The 21,917-nt window shown below is 35.4% G+C and overlaps 1 protein-coding gene across 6 annotated transcripts in view; it reads left to right on the top strand.

Moving 5' to 3' along the window:
• Positions 1 to 21,917, top strand: part of LRCH2 (leucine rich repeats and calponin homology domain containing 2) — a gene marked incomplete at both ends in the record, with an annotated part of 91,338 nt that overhangs the window by 29,329 nt on the left and 40,092 nt on the right. For all 6 annotated transcript variants that reach the window (XM_082864837.1, XM_082864842.1, XM_082864841.1 and 3 more), the window contains 9 exons: positions 3,683 to 3,827; positions 7,200 to 7,326; positions 11,056 to 11,161; positions 11,245 to 11,381; positions 16,413 to 16,546; positions 20,607 to 20,694; positions 20,994 to 21,105; positions 21,310 to 21,407; positions 21,504 to 21,562. In XM_082864837.1, the coding sequence (XP_082720963.1) occupies positions 3,683 to 3,827; positions 7,200 to 7,326; positions 11,056 to 11,161; positions 11,245 to 11,381; positions 16,413 to 16,546; positions 20,607 to 20,694; positions 20,994 to 21,105; positions 21,310 to 21,407; positions 21,504 to 21,562 (1,006 nt within the window). The remainder of the gene's footprint in view (positions 1 to 3,682; positions 3,828 to 7,199; positions 7,327 to 11,055; positions 11,162 to 11,244; positions 11,382 to 16,412; positions 16,547 to 20,606; positions 20,695 to 20,993; positions 21,106 to 21,309; positions 21,408 to 21,503; positions 21,563 to 21,917) is intronic.

Raw genomic sequence — 21,917 nt, 5'->3', positions numbered from 1 at the left:
CTTGGGTTTATCCTGTACGGGTCTCTCTGCACTTCCTGGAATTAGGTGGCTATTTCCTTTCCCATGTTAGGGAAGTTGTCGAGTATAATCTCTTCAGATATTTTCTTGGGTCCTTTCTCTCTCTCTTCTCCTTCTGGGACCCCTGTAGTGCAAATGTTGCTGCGTTTAATGTTGTCCCAGAGGTCCCTTAGGCTGTCTTCAGTTCTTTTCATTGTTTTTTCTTTATTCTGTTCCACAGCAGTGAATTCTACCATTGTGTCTTCTAGGTCACTTATCCGTTCTTCTGCCTCAGTTATTCTGCTATTGATTCCTTCTAGTGTAGTTTTCATTTCAGTTATTTTGTTGTTCATCTGTGTTTGTTTGTTCTTTAATTCTTGTAGGTCTTTGTTAAACATTTCTTGCATCTTCTCGATCTTTGCCTTCATTCTTTTTCCGAGGTCCTGGGTCATCTTCACTATCATTATTCTGAATTCTTTTTCTGGAAGGTTGCCTATCTCCACTTCATTTAGTTGTTTTTCTGGGGTTTTATCTTGTTCCTTCATCTGGTACATAGCCCTCTGCCTTTTCATCTTGTCTGTCTTTCTGTGAATGTGGTTTTTGTTCCACAGGCTTCAGGATTGTAACTATGTTGTAATTTAACTAAATAATCTTGCTTTTGGAGGGGAAAGAACATGAAGCATCATACAATAATATATAAATTTTTAAAATAATATCCTGATATTATTTAAATTATTAATACTGATATTTTGTCTTTTTCTCTGGTTACTTCTTTGAACACTCTCTTTATTGTGATTTTTGTGTTTTCTCTTGACTATTATTTTCAGTCTTCTCTGCTTGTTGTGTTTTTACTGCTCAACTTATAAGTCTTGGTCTTCTGGATGGCCCAGTCTTGAACTTTCTTTCTGACTCAATACTCTGATTTTAGGTGATGTCTTCCATTTCTATGATTTTAGAGTACTAACCATATTCCCACAACTTTCAGTTTAATATATCCATCCCAGACCTCATGTCTGAGATCCAGAATGATCTGATTAACTGTCCGTTTCACAGTCCCCTGTGGGATATCTTTCAGTTATCTCAGTTTGTACAAATATAAAATTGAACCCTTGATTCTAACCTCTGTTTCAAAAAACAAAACAAAACCCTAACAGCAAAAACAAGAACAAAAATCCTGTTCCACTTCTCACTCATCTATTAAGTAGCATCATTTAGTTGCCTAGGCCAGAATTCTAGGTGCCATCCTCAATTACTACCTCTTATTTATCCCACATAAACAATCACTTGCCCAATTCTTGGAAGTACTAATATCAAATATATTTCAAATTCTATCTACTTTTTAAAATCCCTGTTCTTGGAGTCTCAATGCAAGCTACCATCATCTGTTTCTAGGGCCAGTGTATTATTTATGAGTACTTACTAGATATACAGAATAACAAACTGGGCATAATTTTGTTTTTAGTATTTCAAATTAACTGTAATCAGTAATTTTCAACTCCCAACTCCCAGGATTTTTTTTTTTTTTTTTTTGGGCTGTGTTTGGTCTTCATTGCTGCACATGGGCTTTCTCTCATTGCAGTGAGTGGGTGCTACTCTTTGTTGCAGAGCACGGGCTTATTGCGTTGGCTTCTCTTATTGTGGAGCATGGGCTCTAGGTGCGCGGACTTCAGTAGTTGTGGTGCGTGGGCTCAGTAGTCGTGGCTTGTGGGCTCTAGAGCGCAGACTCAATAGTTGTGGCACACGGGCTTAGTTGCTCCACAGCATGTGGGATCTTCCCGGACCAGGGCTTGAACCTGTGCCCCCTGCATTGGCAGGCGGATTCTTAACCACTGCACCACCAGGGAAGCCCAACTCCCAGGATTCTGAAGTTACAAGAATAAGAGGTAAAAGTCAACTGTAAAAGAAACATTCTAAACTAAAAAAAAAAAAAAAAGACTTAATTTTTCCCCCTAAATAGAACTGCACGATGCTTGGGTGCTCAGAGGAGGTGAGCCAGGAAAATGAAAGTTCAGAATTTGGTTTCTAATAATTCTGTCTATCCTTTTATTTAGTTATTTAGAATCTTATGGTGGGAGGAAGAAGAATCCAAATTAATCTTTATATTATATAATCATAACTAAAGTTTTCTTTCGCCAATTATGAAATTTTGCATTAGGTGAGTGTGTGTATACACACATACATAAAAACATATTAATACATGTATATTAATATTCTGAATAGGGAATTTATTATACTGCTAAATATGTAGGTCTTATCCCTCAGAGTGAGGAAGTTGAGTGTTGGTAGGAAGCTGTTCTTATGAGGGCATACCATATGCTAAGTGAGATACAGTGGGCTAAAATACACTATAGATGTTCTTCTTGACAGAGGTGAATGATAGTCTTATGTTTTTAACCAAATAAGTATAATGAAGTTGTGTAAGCAAAGTATATTCCTGCTGTAAGATAGCTAATTTGATAGTTGTTCAGGCAGTGGTCCTCAACAAGGGTAGGAGGGTTTGTACTCCAGGGGACATTTTTTGGCTTTCATGACTAGAGGGTGTTACTAGCATCTAGTAGGTAGTTGTCAGGGATGCTGCTAAATATCCTACCATGCCCAGGATAGCCTCATACAACAAATAGTTATACAGCCCAAAAGGTCAATCGTACTTTGGTTGAGAAACGCTTTTAGGGTATTTTTTTTCAACCTGCCACATGATATCCTAAATATTTTTCAAATTTTCATTTAACAAATAAACTGTCAATAGAGGTATAATAGTTATAATAATTCCATGATTTTATTTTTATGAAAACTTAAATGCATAGAAGTATATTTGTGTGTACCTGGAATAATTTAGGAGAGGAAGGAATCAAGGGCGAACAAGTTTGTGGTTTGAGCAGCTCGTGAGCAGGATATTGGTGACATTATCTAAGATGAGAGAAAGAAATATGTGGAAGAAGATCTTCAGTTCCGATTTTACACTTGGAGAGTTTGAGGTGCCTGAGAGATATCCAGAGGAAGTCCTAAAGATTAGAACATAGGTGTTCAAACATATATTTAATTTGAAATTTGTCAATATGTGAATACTAACCCCGGTTTTGGATAAAATCACCTAATAGAGTATATATCTTAAGGAAAGAGTACCTTATGTCACAGCCCTTAGGAACACTAATATTCACAGTATGGGTAGAGAAGAATCTAGCAAGAGACTAAGAAGTAGCCAGGGAGATAATAGGAAATGATCCAGAAATGTAGTCTTCCAAGCCAAGGGAAGAGAAATATTTCCAGATGGCTGACTGGTGGTTGATAATGGAGGCTGTTGGTGACCTTGGTGGGCATGAAAATGAATAGAAAGCAAATTACAGTGGGTTGAGAAGTCCATGGTAAGTTAGACAGTTATGTTGTAGATTTATGTAAATTTGGCTATAAAGGAGGCAGAGGTGGATGGAGGCTGATGTGGGATCAGGGGAGGTTTTTTTCGTGTTTTTAAATATCAGAGAGAATTCCTCACTGATACTTTAAAAGAAAATGTTTAAAGATAGTGAAGTATATAAAGTACGGTTTGTTAATGAACAGACTTTCCATGAGGTCAATATTTGAAATAGTTGCTTGGATTGTAAGTGATTCAGCAAGTGTGAAAATAGTTCTGTTAATTCCATAAATACAGGTGTATGTTTGACACTCAAACATTACTTTTATTTTTCAGATCTTTCAAGAAATCGTTTTACAGAAATTCCTTCTGATGTCTGGTTATTTGCACCTCTTGAAACGTTAAATTTATATCATAATTGCATCAAAACCATTCCTGAAGCCATTAAAAACCTACAGATGTTAACATACCTTAATATTAGGTAAGGAAACAATTTTGGGGGGGTAGATTTTGTTTTTTATTACAGTTCTGATTCTTTTTAGTTGAAAAGGAATGTATTTGGTTTGGCTATGTAGCCTATATCTCAGGAGTATCTTATTTATATTTTTTATATACCCACATTATAGGCTTTTGGTCTTGTTCTTGACAGCAGTGCTTCTCAAACTTTACTGTGCACAGGAATCAGATGCAGATTCTCATTCCATAGGTCTGCAGTGGGGCCAGCATTTCTAACAGCTCCCTGGTAATGCCCATGCCTGCTGGTCCTTAGATCACTTTGAGTACCAAGGCTTTAGATCAGAAATATTTTACTGAAATCATAGCACCACAACACAGATTTATTTATATGCATCCTCAGTTAAAGTGGAACATTATAAAGAAACAGTTCTTGATTTATATTTTTCACTCTCGTGACTTCCTGTTGCTACTTCAAGGATGGATAGATTGGCATGGGAGTATTGGAAGGTTAGGAAGCAGGTAATTGATGTTAATAATAAGTGCTTACTGTGTGCCAAGCAGTGTTACAAATACTTTACCCATATTACCTCATCACATCTTCACAACAGCATTTTGAGGTACGTGGTTAATTATCCCTGCACTGCAGATGAGGAAACTGAAGCACAGAGAGAGGTTAACTATTTGCCCAAAATTATATATATCGCAAGTGGTAGAGCCAAGATTCAAATCAAAGCAGCAGTATGGCTATAGAACTCTCATTCTTAGCTATTACCCTATATTTATAATAGAGTGAACATTGAATAAGTATAAGAAAAAATTGCCCTATCAAATGAGTGACGTTGCATGGAAACTGGTATATTGTGACTTAACTTTAGAATCTTTTTCTTATTTTTCTTTTATGTTTCTAGTTATAAGGAATAATTTCTTCCCACTTCCTTAACAAAGTTACTTGTCTAAATTCTCATATAGGGAAATAGTAAATATAATTAATATACATAAATAATAGCATTTCTTTCTCTCTGTGATATATTATTTATGTCTCCCCCAGTGGTGTAACCTGTCAGTACATACTATAACTGAATATAATACTTTAACTGAAACCATTTTACACCTTAAAATGTGTGAGAGGAATTTCCTTTCATAGAGGTTGGTCATTTGGGTTGTTCCTTTCTCTAATTGGGTACATAATCTCCTTGGCCTCGCTTGGGAAAGGTTTGAGGAAAGTGAGGTATTTTTAAGTTTTTTGTCTTTTTTTTATTTTGTTCTTTTATGGAAAAAGTGATTTGTCAAAATTGAATTACATTTCTATATTAACATGTATGGTAGATCTTAGAATAGTTCTGCTAAAACTTTCTGTGATTCTTTCCTGTTTTGATCTCTGAAAGTTGACTCCTGGTTTTTGTTTACAGTCGGAGAAATTTTTGAATACACTGTATTAAAATAACATTTGTTCTAGTGACTGACTTCCTTTGACTATCTCTAAAACGTGTGGCAAAAAAGTGAAGATTGATGACTTATTAGCTGTGTATAAAGAAATGGAAAGCTGACTGCTAACTCGATAAACCTGCTTCTTAAGGGAAGAAAAGAAGCCAATTTTTAAACTTTCTTGGTGTGAGGGAGATTAGAATGAGTTTGTATGTGCCATTCTTTTTCCTGTTTAGTTTTTATTTTGGTGAGAAGATCTTGAGAAACTTGTAAGATAATTTTTTAGCTCTTTCTTTCTTCCTGGATTCTACTCTCCTTTTCAGTGGAATCCTCAGGAAGATCCCTGTGTGCTCTAGACAGACCACTTTCCCAAGCATCCTACTTGATCCTTAAAGTGCAAGGGTTGTGACAAGCACCTGGCATATTTGACATTCCACCAGTTCGCTAGGATTGCTGGTCTTGGGGCATTATCCTTTTTTATTAAAGTCTGTGCCATGTGATTGAAGCTAGTCTAGTGTTTCTGGACATCCTCTGCGAGCATAAAATGAGGTGAAAGTTCTTGAAGTCCCCCCAGTGGGGTAACATTGGGCTTTTGTTGCCTGCATGTTACACAAAATGCTAGGTACAAGTCTATAAATATCACTTTGAAAAGCAGGAAAAATAATAGCAAATTGCTAATGAATGCTTGGTAGTATGTAAATATAATGATGCACTTTATATATTTTGGTAGTAGGATTGTCTTAGTCTGTTCTCGTGGTGCTGTAACAATACCATAGACTGGGTGGCTTATAAACAACAGAAATTTATTTTTCACAGTTCTGGGGGCTGGGAAGTTCAAGTTCAAAGTGCCAGCAGATTCGTGTCTGGAGAAGACTTGCTTCCTGGTTCATATAGATGGCTGGCTTCTAGCTGAGTCCTCACATGGCGTAAAGAGCAAGGGAGCTCTCTGGGATCTCTTTTTAAGGCCACTGATCCACCTCCCTAAGGCCCCACCTCCAAATACCATCACATTGGGGATTAGGTTTCAACATTATAGTTTTGAATGGGGAGGACACAAACAGTCTACAGCAGGGATTGTTTGGGTCAGTCTGCATTGGCATGTAAATTTGACCAAAATTAGTTTGAGGGTAAGGGACCCAGAGCCAAATTGCCTGGATTTGAATCCTGACTCTTCCACTTACCAGCTCTGTGACTTTGAGCAGTTTACTTAATCTCTTTTAGACTTTTTCTTCATCTGTAAAATGGGCATCATGAAAGTGTCTATCTTCCTAAAGTAGGTTGTTTTGAGGGTTAGTCAAGTTAATTCATGTGAGGTGCTCTGAACATGGCCTGCCGCATAGTAAGCACTCAATAAATGTTAGTTGTCCTTATATTTAAATGTATGCACAGAGACAGGAATGTTGTATCAACTTTGAGCTGAGATAAAGGTGCTAGTAGACTGTTCTACCATAAACCCATAACAAAAGCGAATGGGTTAGGGTTACTACATGTTTTTAAAGATATAATTCTATTCATTCTTTCATAAATTTGAACACAGCACATGCAAATTTATCCTTGGAGCCTTTCCCTAGGGGTGTAGAGGTATTGAATATAGTGAAATTATGCCAGAGAGCAAGGTTCTAGCAATTTCTAGCTCAGAAGAATAATTCTAGGTTTTGAGGGCTGGTGGTGTGTAGGACAATATCATAGGTAACAGCACAGGCTTTGCAGTCTGTTGTGCCTGGGCAAGTCACTTAAGCAATTTTAACCTTCATTTTTACTTGTATAATGGAGATAATAGTCTTGTGGGGTTACTATGAGGATTAAGTGAGATAGTGCATGTAAAGATTTTAGCCTGTTACAAAGTAAGCACTCATTAAATGATAGTTACTATTTAGTGAAAATTTACTTTTGAGGTGATCTGTTCTTTTTCAACATAACATGTCAAGTTTCAGACATATTTCTCATAATGAGACTTTCTTATTCTTTTCAGTCGAAATCTTTTATCAACATTGCCAAAATACCTATTTGATCTTCCCCTTAAAGTTTTGGTCCTCAGTAATAATAAACTGGTATCCATTCCAGAAGAAATCGGGAAGTTAAAAGATTTAATGGAATTGGTGAGTAAAATAGTTGCATCGATTGTATATAATATGCATAATACATACCTTTATATTTCTGAAGATTAATTCCTTTATGGAATTTCACTGTAATCAAAAAAAATAACTTGATATATGCCTAAGTTCACTTTAGTGAAATTTTGAGATACCATTGCTTATGTCTGATTTTAGCTCACAGCTACAATAAAAGCCTGGTTGTTCCTCAGTCCTAGGGAGGTTAGAAGGCTTGATTACAAGTCTTAAATGCTTTCAAACAAATAAGCATTTGTCTATCCATCTTGTGGACAGTAAAGGTCTTAGACCAGGAAGAGATAAGGTGGTTTTTTTTTTTAAGGTTTTACAGGGCTTCTATGAAAGCGTCAGAGAGAGGAGAGTACAGTGCCTACAAACAGTAGAATTAATAAAATGACCTTCCTCTCCTATATCCTTGTGTGATTTTATGACACCAAGATAAATGGAACCAAGATAAATGGAAAGAGGACATTTATATAATTGATTATAGAAATTGATATAATTGATTATAGAAATATAGGAATAATTTAAAGTAATTACTTTGAACGTACCATTATAGGTATTAAAGGACATTGAACTCTGAGAGAAACATAATCAAATCTTCAAAGCACTGAGCTGTTTTCACATTTTTCTGTTACTTCTACCTCATAAAATATACCATGCTGTTTATTTTTATTTTCTGTTTTATCTTGAGTAATGCTTTCCCAATACATAGATTCTTTTAAAAAGTGTTCATAAATATGACTTTTTAATGTGTGGAGGGCCAAAAGTTTTCTTGAGGAATTTACATACAGTTTTATAATGGGAAATTAATGTGCAAATAGAATGTAAGGAAGAGAAATTTCAGGAATGTCTTTTTTTTATTCATTAGAGAATACCTACATGTGCAATTGTAATGCAAAGAAACTTCCTTGAACTTAGTCTTGTTACGTTGTAGAACCACAGAATTTTAATATTGTAAGAGATCTTATAAGTGATCAGATATAACCACTTCCTAACACAGGAATCCCTGACACATCTAGTTGTATATTTTCAATGGTGGACAAATCTTCGCGTGTATGTATCTGAGGCAGCCCTAATTCTCTTTTGCAGAACTTTGTTATCTTTCTTATTTTGAATTAAGTTACATGCCCCTATCACTTTTATCCATTGGTCCTGGGACTACCATGTGAAGAAGTATATAGATAATGACAACTTTTCTTCCCTTTGGATATTTGTAATCTGTTGTATGTCTGCTCTCCATTTTACCAAACCCTAAGACCTGTTTTTCTGTAGCTTAAACATCTTTATTTTATTCCTTTTCATATTTTCTATATTTCTATTCTTTATTACTTTTTATCTTTAGCTATGTCTATACTGATAATGCTCCCTTTTATTAAGATCTCTTTTAATGTTACACTCACAAATGAACAGAAGATGTGATCTAACTTGTGGTCTAACAAATTCATATTACAAGGGACCCATTACTTTCTTTGCCCTGCACACTGTTAACGTTTTTAAAGATTTTATATGTATATTCTACTTTAAGATTCTGTGGCTCTGTAATTTCTTTTTCATTCAGTTTTTGGCCCTATGTTCTAAATTGTATTACATGAGATAGTTTTTGGATAAATGAAATTTCAAAAAAAAATATTTAGGATTTTTAGATTTAGTGTAGTATTTTTATTTAAATAGAATGTGAAAAAATATTAACCATTATTTTAGTAGGCACTATAAAATTATTGTGCTTTAAACTCTCAAAATTAGTAATGGTGGGTAGGTTGCATTAGGCTGGCTAATTGACAGTTTTAAATCACACAGTGAATTTGTGGGTATTACCTGTCATTAGAATGTTTTCCCAGGACACTATTCCATAAGAGTGTGGTAGCCAGCTATAGTGAAGTTCTGTCATTAGATCTGGGAAATACTCTCAGGCCTTCAATCCCCAGCAGAGTATTTTGTAGAGTACCCATTGGTAAGTGGGTCAGTATCCTGTGCCTGGGTTTATTTCTTCTGGGAAGTGGCAGCTACCTATCAAATTCTTATGGATTTTTTTGTATGGAAATCTTCAGTATTAGGCACCTTCGGGAGGAAGCCATAGTATTTGCTTTAATGGGCATTTTCCCAAAATTTTATTATCCATCATTTGGACAATAGCCTATCTTCAACACAACAGCTAAGGTGATCCTGTCAAAACATAAGTGAGATCATGTCATACCTCTGTTTAAAAGTTTCTGGTACCTGCCCATGTCTCTGAGTAAAAGCCGAAGTCTTACCCCTCCCTCCATCCTAGCCTTCCCCTTGCCCACTTCCCTCTAGCTACATGGGATTCCTTGCTGTTCTTAGTACATGTCACACATGCTTTGCCTAAGAGCCTTTACATTTATTGTTCCTTCTGTCTGGAATATTCCTTTCTTATGTATTGGCATGGCTCATACTCTCACCTCTGATAATATTGCTCAAATATCAGCTTCTTTATGAAACAGTCTAAATTGCTAATATCCCTCCCCACTATTACTAGTACTGCCATTTTCCTTTACCCTGCTCTGTTTTTTTCTTCCGTAGCACTTATCACCTTCTAGCATATTGTATAATCTACTCCCCTTGTTAGAATGCAAGTTCCATAAGGAGCTGCGAAGGCAGGAAGTTTTGTTTGTTTTATTCATTGATGTGTCCCCAGCACCTACAACAGTGCCTAACAAATAGTTTGTATTTGATAAATATTTGTTGTTGAATGAAGATGCCTTAGATACAGTTGGAAAGAATTATGTAGGATACATTTTTAAATCATCTGTGGGTTAGATGATTAGATATTATTTAATATTCTTTATCTTCTTTTGAATTTACCCTCCTGCCTTTTTTACTTTTGATAAAACAATATATGTATGTGCCACTCCTCTCCCTCCAAGCTAATGTCAGTTCCAGAAAGTTAGAAATTGGGGGCAGTTGCAGTACAACATGAATTTCATTTGCAGTGTGTCTGGAATGACTGCTGCCTGAGATCTTGTTGCAGATTTTTCTTCCCTTTTTTTTTGATGTGATAGTAAGAAAGGGGAGGGAGAGGGACCACAGGTAAATAATTTAAGCTGTGCCTTTATCCTCATATTATGGAAAGGTGGTATTGTTTACCTTTAAATTGGGGTTTGCATTTTAACCTAACCTTGAGACATTTCTGATTAGATCTCCTAGAATGCCTTTTGGTTATGACGTGAGCCACAAAATTTTGAGCTTGTAATCCCTCATGTTTTGTATCCCTTTGAGAAATAGGTTTAGTTAAATCGATTCTGACCATGGTCTTTGGTTCTTCAGCTCACATCTGTAAATCCTTGACTTTCTCAGCTTCTGCCCAACCAAGTATCTCAAAACAACTACTATAATTGACAAATTATCACAATGATTGATAGTTGTCTTTCCTTTTTACCTATGAATGAAGAGCACCTGGATCATCCTTCTGTTTTTAGTTGGTAAGAGTGGTCTTTAGTTGAGATTTTCAAAAGGCTGACTTATGTAGTACTAAGTTGTAACCTTACATTTTTGCACAGAAAAATGTATGTTAACTGTGCTGAGTTGATTTCTCGATGTAATATAAATGGAAATCTGCCTGGTAATCAATGTTTAGAGAAATGACATTAGAGGTGACTTTTACTAGCTATTAGCCATGTGCTTTAATTTAAAAGTTGAAATACATCTCTATTTCTCTGTTAGTTTGTTATAATTTTATTTTCTTGTTTTCCTTAGGATATTAGCTGCAATGAGATTCAGGTTCTTCCCCAACAAATGGGAAAATTACAATCACTTAGAGAGCTAAATATAAGAAGAAATAATCTTCATGTATTGCCAGATGGTAAGATGCTCACTGTTCTTACTCACGTGAATAAGAGAGTACCTATGTAGAATTTAATTTAATTATTTTTTATTCCTGAACAGAATTAGGAGATCTTCCCTTAGTCAAGCTGGATTTCTCTTGTAATAAAGTGACCGAAATTCCAGTTTGTTACAGGAAGCTGCATCATTTACAAGTAATAATTTTGGATAACAATCCATTGCAAGTACCACCAGCACAGGTTTGTAATTTTAAAAAATGATACTTGTTTCTTCTATTTTTATTAAGAATTATATCTGTTACTGGTAAATCAAAAAGCATCAGAATTAAGAGTCAATTTGTTTTTGAGGTATTGTCTCAAAGAGTTTTTCTGAGAAGTGACTTTTTCACTTTGGCAGGAGGTTTAGCGTACTTTCTAGAGATTAGGATTTGGATCACCCAGATATCAACTTTCTGCTTGTGAACTGATAATTCTGGTTGTCTATGTTATTTTAAAAGGATAGACTATGGAGTCTCTACCTCTGTCCTACTCAGGTATATATCTACTTGAGATTTGTTGTGTGATTGATTGGAATACATTTTTAGCACTGATAGGTGGAATCATAACAGAAAGAAAAATATACAAGTGGAAAAGTTTTAATTCATACTTTTAGTTTGAGAATTAAATCCACGTGGAATCCACTAAAATGATAGCTTAGGAATCCACTAAGCTGTAAACCCACGAGGACAAAGAATGAGACAGAAGAGGACAGCAGGGGAGAGATGGCAACAATTTGATTTTCCAACAAATGTTGGAAAATGGAAAATAAGTGAAATAGTGGTAACTAGGATCTCTACTTACACGGCACAAGAGTATCTGGCTGAGGAGGCACATGGTAGTGAAATGCCAGCCTGCACTCTATTTCTAAGCTACATGCCCTGGCACTGGGTTTGTATACATCCAGAAGACAGGTTGCCTTTTTCTTCCTACAAAGGTGCATTCCACTCATTGCAAAGGAGGTGCCTTTTTAGGCTGGCTGGGGTCCTGGTAGTAGCTGCCCTAGCAGGATGGGGAAAGCTGAAACTGTGTCTGCTGTGGGAGAAGGCAACAAGAAGCAAGTTGATTTTACTGTGTTAAACCTGGGAATGGCTTGACTGTTTCTTTTGTGATTATTGAAGGAATCATGTAACTACAAATATAGGTATGAAAGACTGAAAACATGAAGGGCTGTAGAATATCTAAGGCTTTGATATCCAGTAAACTTTCTGAATGATTGGAGTGTTCTATAACATGTGATGTCTAATACCATAGCCACCTGCTATTGAGTACTTGAAATATGGCTAGTGCGACTAAGGAACCAAATTTTCAATTTAATTTCATTTTGATTAATTGAAATTTAAATAGGTTTACATGACTAGTGGTTAACATATTTGATACTACAGGTCTAGGTTGACACTCTGATTCTTGTCCTTAGCTCCACAGCTACATGACTTCCCCTCCCTTGCCTTAGCAGAAGCCTAGGGTTTACTCTGAGGAGTAGGTGGATTCTCTCAGATTCTCCTCCTCAGCTCAGCAGCCAAATGAGTATAGTTCCTTGCCTCAATATAAGCCTGGAGTTTACTCTTTAGAGCAGCACTGTCTATTAGAACTTTCTGTGATGATGGAAATGTCCTAAACCTGCAGTGTGGTAGCCACAAGTGGCTAATGAGCACTTGAAAGTACATAGTGTGACTGAAGAATTACATGTTTAGTTTTATTTAGATTAAATTTAAATTTAAATAGCCACATGTGGCTAGTGACTACTGTATTGGACAGCACAGCTATAGAGAGACTCAACCAGAGTCAGGGGCTCCAGGTACAGCTATGGGTAGGGGTGAGACCCCATACTGGAAACAGTGAATGCTTACATATTGAATGCTGGGACTCTCCAGTAGATGTCTCTTGCTTGGCTCCCAGAATACTTGCAGCCTCTCTTATATATCTCAGGCAGAGTTGGTGGATTTCTCTCTTGGTAAACTGACTGAACTAGGAGAAAAGACCTATAGATATACTGATCGTTGGCAGGCCCCTGAAGAAGTGTGCAGTCACTGTCTGAAATCTAGACAGTGAGGCTCACCGTTGATAAACTTCTCCCTCATACATAGAGCTTCCATTTGGCTTCTTATTGTTTCACTTTGAAAATGAACAGACAGCAGTGGATCACTAGATATTGCAGAAATAATTTCTAACATGAAAGACCAAAAACACTGAAAGGCTTCCATTGAAACAAAATGGGTCACATTCATAGCGGTGATAATCAGAATGACTTCTCAGCAGCAGCATGGGAAGCTAGAAGATGTTAGAATGATGCCTTCAAAGACTGAGGAAATATCTCCAACTTTATAAAGTCAAACTATCAGTTAAATGTAAGATAGAAAAAAGTTTCAAACATGAAAGATCTCAGAAATTTTAGCTCTCCTGCACCCTTTACTAGGAAGCTAGCAGAGGATATACTATATCAAAATGAGGGAGTAAATTAAGAAAGAATTCATGTCCAAGATAAACAGGTATGCATAGACCTAGAGAGCAACAAGTCAGTTTGGAATAGGGGGGTTGTCTCCAAAAAGAAAATAGAAAAAGAAGAAAGAAATTGATACCTGACTTGATGTGTTTGTCAATATGGAGCGATGTTTTACAGTTCTGTCAGAGTCAGGAATGAATTAGTAATAGGCATACAGAAAATTATGCAGAGGAAAAAAATGGGACAAGTAGTCATTTTAGGGAAAAAAAACTTACAGGAGAAAGGAAGTGTAATCTAACTAACCTATGTAGCTCATCTGTGAATATTTTCTTGGTCATAATATTGTACATACTGGATTTTGATTTAATGAAAAATTGTGACATAGTTATAATAATAGCAGAGATTTATATGGCACTTACCATGCTCCAGGCACTGTTGAAAATGCTTTACATGCATTAATTCATTTCTTATAGCAACCCTATAAAACAGGTACTGTCATTATACCTCATTTTATATAGGAGGAAACAGAGGCATAGATGTTTAGTGATTTGTCCAAGGTCACACGGCTAGCATATGGTGGAGCCTGGTTTCAGACCAAGGTAGTCTGACTCCAGAATCCATGCTCTAACCACTATGTTATGCTTCTGAAGAGGGAGGAAGTATGTTTATATGAGTTGGTAGGGATTGGGGATGGGAGGAAGGTGGTTTGATGATATGTGATAGTGGTGGTGATCTTGTGGAGACAGCAGTGAGTGATGGCTTGAAGCAAGATCTTAATTCCCTGCCCAGGAATTGAACCTGGGTAGACTGGGTGAAAACCAGGAATCCTAGCCACTAGACCACCAGGGGCTAGAGGCTAGAAACAAAGTTTCCCTGGCTCTTGCCACGTTTGAAAGCAAGAATGTTTCAAGGAGGCAAAAACTGTAAAAACAGGTACAAAGTTTAGAGACACAGCACAAGTGGGAGAGCACACAGAGAAACTGTTAAGACAGAAGCAAAGCTGAGATACACACCTGGAGAGAAAGGGTGTGGGCGTCCTCCTTAATGAGCAGGAGCGCACCAGAGAGGTGATTCAAATCACTTATATAGGGCAGTTCTTCCGGGTTTCCTCTGGCCAATCATCTCGCTTTGCCTGGCTCTGAGTCCATATTTGGTTTAACTCAGGGTCCTCTCCTGTGTGCGCATGCCTCTTTCAGCCAGATGGATTCCAGTGCAAGGATTTCTGGGAAGTTAACCAAACATATTATGGTCTGGCACCCCCTCCCTTCTCTAACCTCTGAGGAACCTTTCTGCGTATGTGTAGTTGGGGAGGTCTCCTTGACCTCAAGAATGAGAAATACACGGTCTCTTTATCTTTCATCCAAGCAGGACTCAGCTCCTCCTTGCTCCTGCCATTATCTTTATCTTGGAGTATCTGTCCACAGGGGACAGGTTCCAGCTGCTCAGCCAGGAGCCCATCTATCTCATGCCTCAGTGGTAGTGGTAACATAAGGAATCTAAGTCCTCATCTTCCTTAGTAAGACCTCAATAAATAAAATATATAATTGAAAAATAAAAAAATAGCATTAGACCCATGTTATTTATAAATATGAAGGTAAAAAGCAGAAACCAACTGAAAGAGTTGAATGTGGGGACTGGGTCTTAGAGATTGAAAGGGGTGGAATGGGGGATTAAGTTTTTGTTATCAGTTTTGTAATTCACTTTGATTTTTAAAACTATGTACATGAATTATTATGATATAAATTAAATTTACAAAAGAAAGTAATTTGCCATCATTTAATTTGGAAATAGATAATTTTTAAAAATAGTTTGGACAGATAATAGGATACATTTTAATTGGTAATGTATTTATATTCTAATAGCTCAGATGTTTTAAATTTTCCTCTTAAATGAAGTTTTTCAGTGGTCAGGTCAGATCTGGTATCTATTAGGTTTATCCTTTCTACGTGGAATGATAATTACATTTTAATGTACTTTTCTTACTGTTTTCTTTGTTCATTGTTTTGTGTGTTGCTAGGTTATGTGTGCCCATAAAACAAAACATTTTTTATTCTAATTTTTGAGAAATATTTATTCGATAACACTTATGGTGACTGTAGTTAACCTTTGTAAAGCTGACTTATTGTTTCCCTACTGTGCATTGTCTATCTTTTTTATATAGAATATTTTCTTTCACATAGTATTTTTCCCTTCATTATTCCTTTTCTTTATCACCAATGAAAATAACTTTTCAGGATATTGTCTTAGTTGAATTGACCATTTAAAGCTTTATTTTATTCTAACTGGCCTACCGTCACACCTTTCAACAAATTCATTTTTCCTATATTTACATTCTTTTGATTAGCTTTCTTCCAGTGTTTAGCCCAAATGACTTAGTGATTCTGATGAGATTACTTTAAAGAATTACATGAATTATTATTTTCTGTTCTCACCACTACAATGAATATATTTCTTTTCATTTTTTTCGAATAAAGGCAACTTTCATGAATTATAAATTTTATATTGTTTAGTGGTTTGTACATTGTGCTTTTAACAAAAAACCCAGTGAAATACAGAAAAATTAACTTATTTTTTCTAATAAGAACAGAGACCGCAATAGAATTTTAGCTGGTATCAGTGTTGTCAGATTTTTTTCACCTAGTGTCAGAAGTACAAATTATTTAAATATGCAAAGTATCTCTCATGATTGTTATGTCTCCGAATAATTTGAGATTATTAAAATTTATCAATAAATTGGTAGATGACATTTATATTTGGACCTATATAATTAAATCTTTATTATTTACTGACAGATATGTTTAAAAGGTAAAGTACACATATTTAAATACTTAAATATCCAAGCATGTTGCAGAATGGATAAGAAACCAGATTCTCTGGATCTTCCATCATTGAGTAAAAGAATGCCCTCCCAACCTCTCACAGACAGGTAATGTAATATTCTGACAGTCTCATTTCATGATGATTGTGTCTTTCTATATAAAAGATACTTATTAATCTCAAGTATACTGAATATACTTAGACTGATTGGCCCAGTGTTAAATAATTGGCTGAAGTGAAATATCACCATCATAGAATGAACTTTTGGTATACTAGAATACATTTGGAATTTTCTCAAAAATTTATTATTAAAGCTTTTAGTAGTAAAATGTAAAGATTTGACATTATAGTACAGAAACACTAATTTCTCAGCACTTGACAACTGTTAATTTACTCCTGTGATCACTCTGTTGTACGTTTCAAATAACAAGTAGAATTTGACTTTGAACTGAGGTTAGCGGAAGAGCAAGACATTTCGGGATACCTTTCACCTTCATATTCTTTATGTCTGGATCAAAGTTGAGTTACCATTGATGTTCTCTATGATATTGGTGTTTTTCTACTCATGAGATTTTGAAATGTTAGATTTGATATTTTGTTTTTAATTCATCCTTTCGAGATGTAGATTGGTCTGAACAATTTTATGAAAACATAATTCTGTCTAGTAGCATGGAAAATAATTTGGAGTTGGATGAGAGTATACTGTTGTTAACAGTGCAAGTTCTTGAATTCACAAATAGGACTTTTTCTTGAATATTTTTGTTGCCTCAGTAGAATTAAATATCAGAACATTAAATTTAGTTCCCAAAGATTATTTTGTTTAATATTATAAAAGATAGTAGACCAAACAATTCTATAAAAATTAGAATTAATTCATATACTAATCTCTATTAGTATGCTTTATATTTATTTAAAAATTACTTTAGTAACAGCATTCATTGTATTAGTCATTTATTTATTTTAAAAATATCAGTTGGGGCTTCCCTGGTGGTGCAGTGGTTGAGAGTCCGCCTGCCGATGCAGGGGACACGGGTTCGTGCCCCGGTCCGGGAAGATCCCACATGCCGTGGAGCGGCTGGGCCCGTGAGCCATGGCCGCTGAGCCTGCGTGTCCGGAGCCTGTGCTCTGCAATGGGAGAGGCCACAACAGTGAGAAACCCGCGTACCACAAAAATAAATAAATAAATAAATAAATAAATAATATCAGTTGAATGCCTACCGGCAGGTTCAGGGTATGTTTTATTTAATTATATACACATTGGCCTTGGCTCTCATGAAGCTCACATTCTAGTGGAGGATGTCAGTCAGTAAATAAAGCAAGAACACACACACACATATAATTTCAAATTGTGGTGACTGCTTTGAAAGAAAGGAACAGGTTTCAGGAGTGTGGTCAGGGAATGTCTCTGAGAAGGTGAGGTTTTAAGTCAAGACGTGGAAGGAGAAAAGCCAGCTAGCTGTGGCAAGAGTGAGGGGAAGAGCATTTCAGGCAGAAATAATGCCATGTGCAAAGGCGTTAAGTTAGGAAGAAACTTGCTGTGTTAAAAAGCTGAAAGGAGGCCAGCATTGTGGTACAAGTTGATTTTGGAGAGGTAGTCAGGGCTGAAGTCATGTGGGGGCTTTGGAGGCTGTGGTAAGGAGTTTGAATTTTATTTAAAGTACAGTGGGAAGTCATTGGACAGTTATAAACAGGAGAATAACATGATCTGAATTATGTTAAAAAAAAAACTATTTTGGCTCTTACAGAGAGAATACATTGGAAGTATACAAGAGTAGAAGTACAGGGACTAGTTAGGTTGTTGTGGTACTGCCAAGAGATCAAGGGGTTTTGAATAGGGTTATTGCAGTAGAGATTAAAAGGAGTGGACAGAATTGAGATATATTTTGGAGATGTTCTCTAGCAGTGCCGTCCAATAGAAAGGCAATGTGAGCCACGTAAGTAATTTTAAATTTTCTTGTAGCCCACTTAAAAGTAATAAGCAGGTGAAATTAATTTTAATAATGTATGTTACTTAACCCAATATATCATGTCATTTCAACTTATAATTAAATGTAAAAAATTAGTAAGTTATTTCACATTCTTTTTCTTCCTTTTGAATCTTTGAAATCTAGTATGTATTTTACATTTATAGCATGTCTCAATTTGGACTAGTCACATTTCAGATGCTCAATAGCCATATATGACTGGTGGCTACTGTATTGGACAGTGCAGGTCAATAGAGTTTATTTATGAGTTGGCTTTTGAGTGTGCTTATCTCTCACTCACAGCTGGTACTGAATTACTTAGAAAGTTCTCGTACTTTGAGTTTCACACTCATGTTCTTGGCTATATGGTTCTTACTACTTTCTGTGCCTTGACTATTTTGTAAACTCTTTATTTTACATAGGCATTACAGTAGCTATACTTATCATCAGCTTTTGGAGTCAGACATAATATGCCTGTGAAGCTCTTCTCCGACCCTTAATAACTGTATGTCCTTGTGTCATGATATCTCTGGTTCTCAGCTTTATTATATATGAAAAGGGAAATAACCATATGGATGCTGTCAGGATTAAATGAAATAATGTATATAGAGTACTTAACACAATGTCTTATCCATAATAATTCCTCAACAAATAGCTTATTATTATCATTATCGTCTATTGCGAATACACCAATGTATTTTAGTATAGTACATGGATGTATTATTGTGCAGTGGAGTCAGATGGATTTCAGTTCTAATCATGGTTTAACCTCTCTCTTAATTCCTCTGTGGGCTGTGTAAATTATTTAATCTCTCTGAGCCTGTTTATTTAAAATGTTAGCAATACACACTTCATAAGCTTGCTGTGAGAATTAAATGTGTGCTTGGCAACTAGTTCAATGAATAATATTCAGTAAATGTCATAATTTTTCCCCTTGGGAAGTTAACTTTTATAAGCTGTATTATCTTCATTTGTAAAAAGAAATAATGCGTAAATTGTATAATGTAAGGATTATAAATAAAATATGATGTGTACCTGGCATAGTATCTAACACAATGTAGACACTCAACAAATGCTAGCAATTGTTGCCTCTTTTCATCCTTCAAGATTCATCTCAAATGCCACTTTCTTGGATGAGGCCTTTCCTAACCTTACCAAGGAGAATTAATTAATCTCTCTTTTCTCACAGCACTTTATATTTACCTTTGTCATATTCTTCAAAACATATAAACATACTCCCTTCCCCTCTGGGCTGAGAGCCCTTTGAAGCCAAACATTTTAAAATTCATCTCATCTCAGGTGTTCAGCATAGTGCCTTGACACTTGGTAATTGCTTCCCTAAGTTTATTGATATACTTTTGAAAAGTATAAATCAGTATTTGGGGAGGGAGTATAGCATAGTGATTAAGATTAGGGACTTTAGTGTTAGATAATCTTGGGAACAAATTTAGACTGCTATTTGCAAGTTGCGTGTCATTGGGCAATTTTTTCAACCCCTCCTGGCCTCACTTTCCTCTTCCATAAAATGAAAAAGCACCACTAACCTGCTAGAGTTTTCACAAGGAATGTATAAGGTATTACCTTTAAAGCACCTAGCCCAATTCTTGGCACATAATCAGTGGTCAGTGTAGAGTGTATAGTAAATTTGCAAATTAAAGTGAAAAATATTTTGCAACCTGGGTGGCATACTGTAATTCAGAAATTTGCAAGGACAGCTCTATCCTCACACCAAAACGATTGCTTATTCAATGAGTCACAGACTTTCTTTTGCCTTTTTTCTCTTTTCTTAATTACTAAATGGGCCTTATTTACAAATCTAAAATATATTTTTAAAGATAATGAAGAAAAAAGTATGAATTAAAGTTGAAAAACATTTCAGCATTCTGTGGTGAAATTTGTCAAACTGATAAAAATAGGTCTTTATCAAGATGATTTTCTAGCAGGGCTGTCTGCTTTTCTGAATCTCTCAGGAGAAATAATAAGCTATTGTTAAGTTTTTACAACAGAGCACATGAAAGAAAAATATTACATGAGGGACATGAATAAAGTGTTTTGTATGATCTGATATTTTTCTCCTCATGTCTTTAAGGATCCTACATATCAAAAATGTGTAAGACTGTATTATCTAGGGAAATTTTAGGTCAATTATGTATTATCTATTTAAGAAGAAAACCCTAACTGCCCTTAGAATTTGTATTTCCATAGTATGGAAGATTTTTATCCAAATAAAAATCATGGCCCTGACTCTGGAATTGGAAGTGATAACGGAGAGAAACGATTGTCTACAACGGAAGTGAGTCTTCTCTATTGCTGAACTGTTTTATTTTAAAATTTTATTAGAGCTTTGAAATAGACACTTGCACACACTTGATTTCTTTTGCTTAAAAATATGATCATCATGCATTTTATGACTTCAAATGAAAAAAAGACATGCACGTTTTAAAAAGCAGAACAGTAAACCTCATTAATTTTTGGTTTGAAAACTGGAGATTTAAATCAGATGTTCTATACTTAAGATGTGATATTAAAGCAACTTAATCCTTATCATATGTTTAAAACGCCTCATTTTTACTTTTTGCTTATTCTGTTCAGCCATCAGATGACGACACAATCAGCCTTCATTCTCAAGTCTCAGAATCAAATAGAGAGCAGACATCAAGAAATGACAGTCACTCAGTAGGAAGTAAACCTGATTCTCAGAAAGGTAATTCATATGGTGTCTGCTATTTTTATATCATGTACATAGCTCTTATTAAAAATGAATATTTTATTTAAAATGGCCTTTAAAAAATTATAGTATCTTTGGCCAACTCTTTTATTGGGAAAATGTACTTTTTTCTAAGCACTGCAGTGTCAGAGAATACTGTTTACTATTCATATTTTCTAATAAATGTTAATCTATACTTAGACCAGGAGGTGTATGATTTTACTGACCCCAACACAGATGATGTAGCAGTTCCTGAACAGGGAGATGCACCTATTGGATCATTTGTCACTTTCCTTAAGGTAAAGAAAACTTTGAACAAGTATTAATAACATGTTCTCTTTAATCTCACAAAAGTGAACAATACATTTTAAAATGATAACTTTCTTTTATATAAGGGAAAAGAAAAAGGCCCTGAAAAATCTCAGAAAAATGAAGAATTGGGAGATGAAAAAACGTAAGCACACACTAATTCTCAAATTGAAATGTTACTTACTAATACTTGAAATATTCTTTAGCTATTTCTACTTGAACGAATATTTTTTTTGTTCATTTACCTGTTAAGTTCAGATAGTTAATTTGTGAATATTTCATCTGTCTGCATTCCTCAATTAAACTGAGAATTATACTGAACATATAAGTTGAGTGTAGTATATACTCTGTTTTCCCCTATAAGTGTTATAATATCACCCATTATTATTACTGAAGAATACTGTACCTTCCCATACATTGCCTCATTTGAGCTATCTAACAACTCTTTAAAACAGATGGTATTGGCATAATTTAACCAATAAGGATACTGAGGCTTGGAG

The sequence above is a fragment of the Leucopleurus acutus genome (assembly GCF_964270905.1).
Source record: "Leucopleurus acutus genome assembly, chromosome: X".
In the NCBI taxonomy this organism is placed as follows: domain Eukaryota; kingdom Metazoa; phylum Chordata; class Mammalia; order Artiodactyla; family Delphinidae; genus Leucopleurus; species Leucopleurus acutus.
Note: the sequence above shows the minus strand (reverse complement) of the source record. Positions and strands in the feature narration are given on the sequence as shown.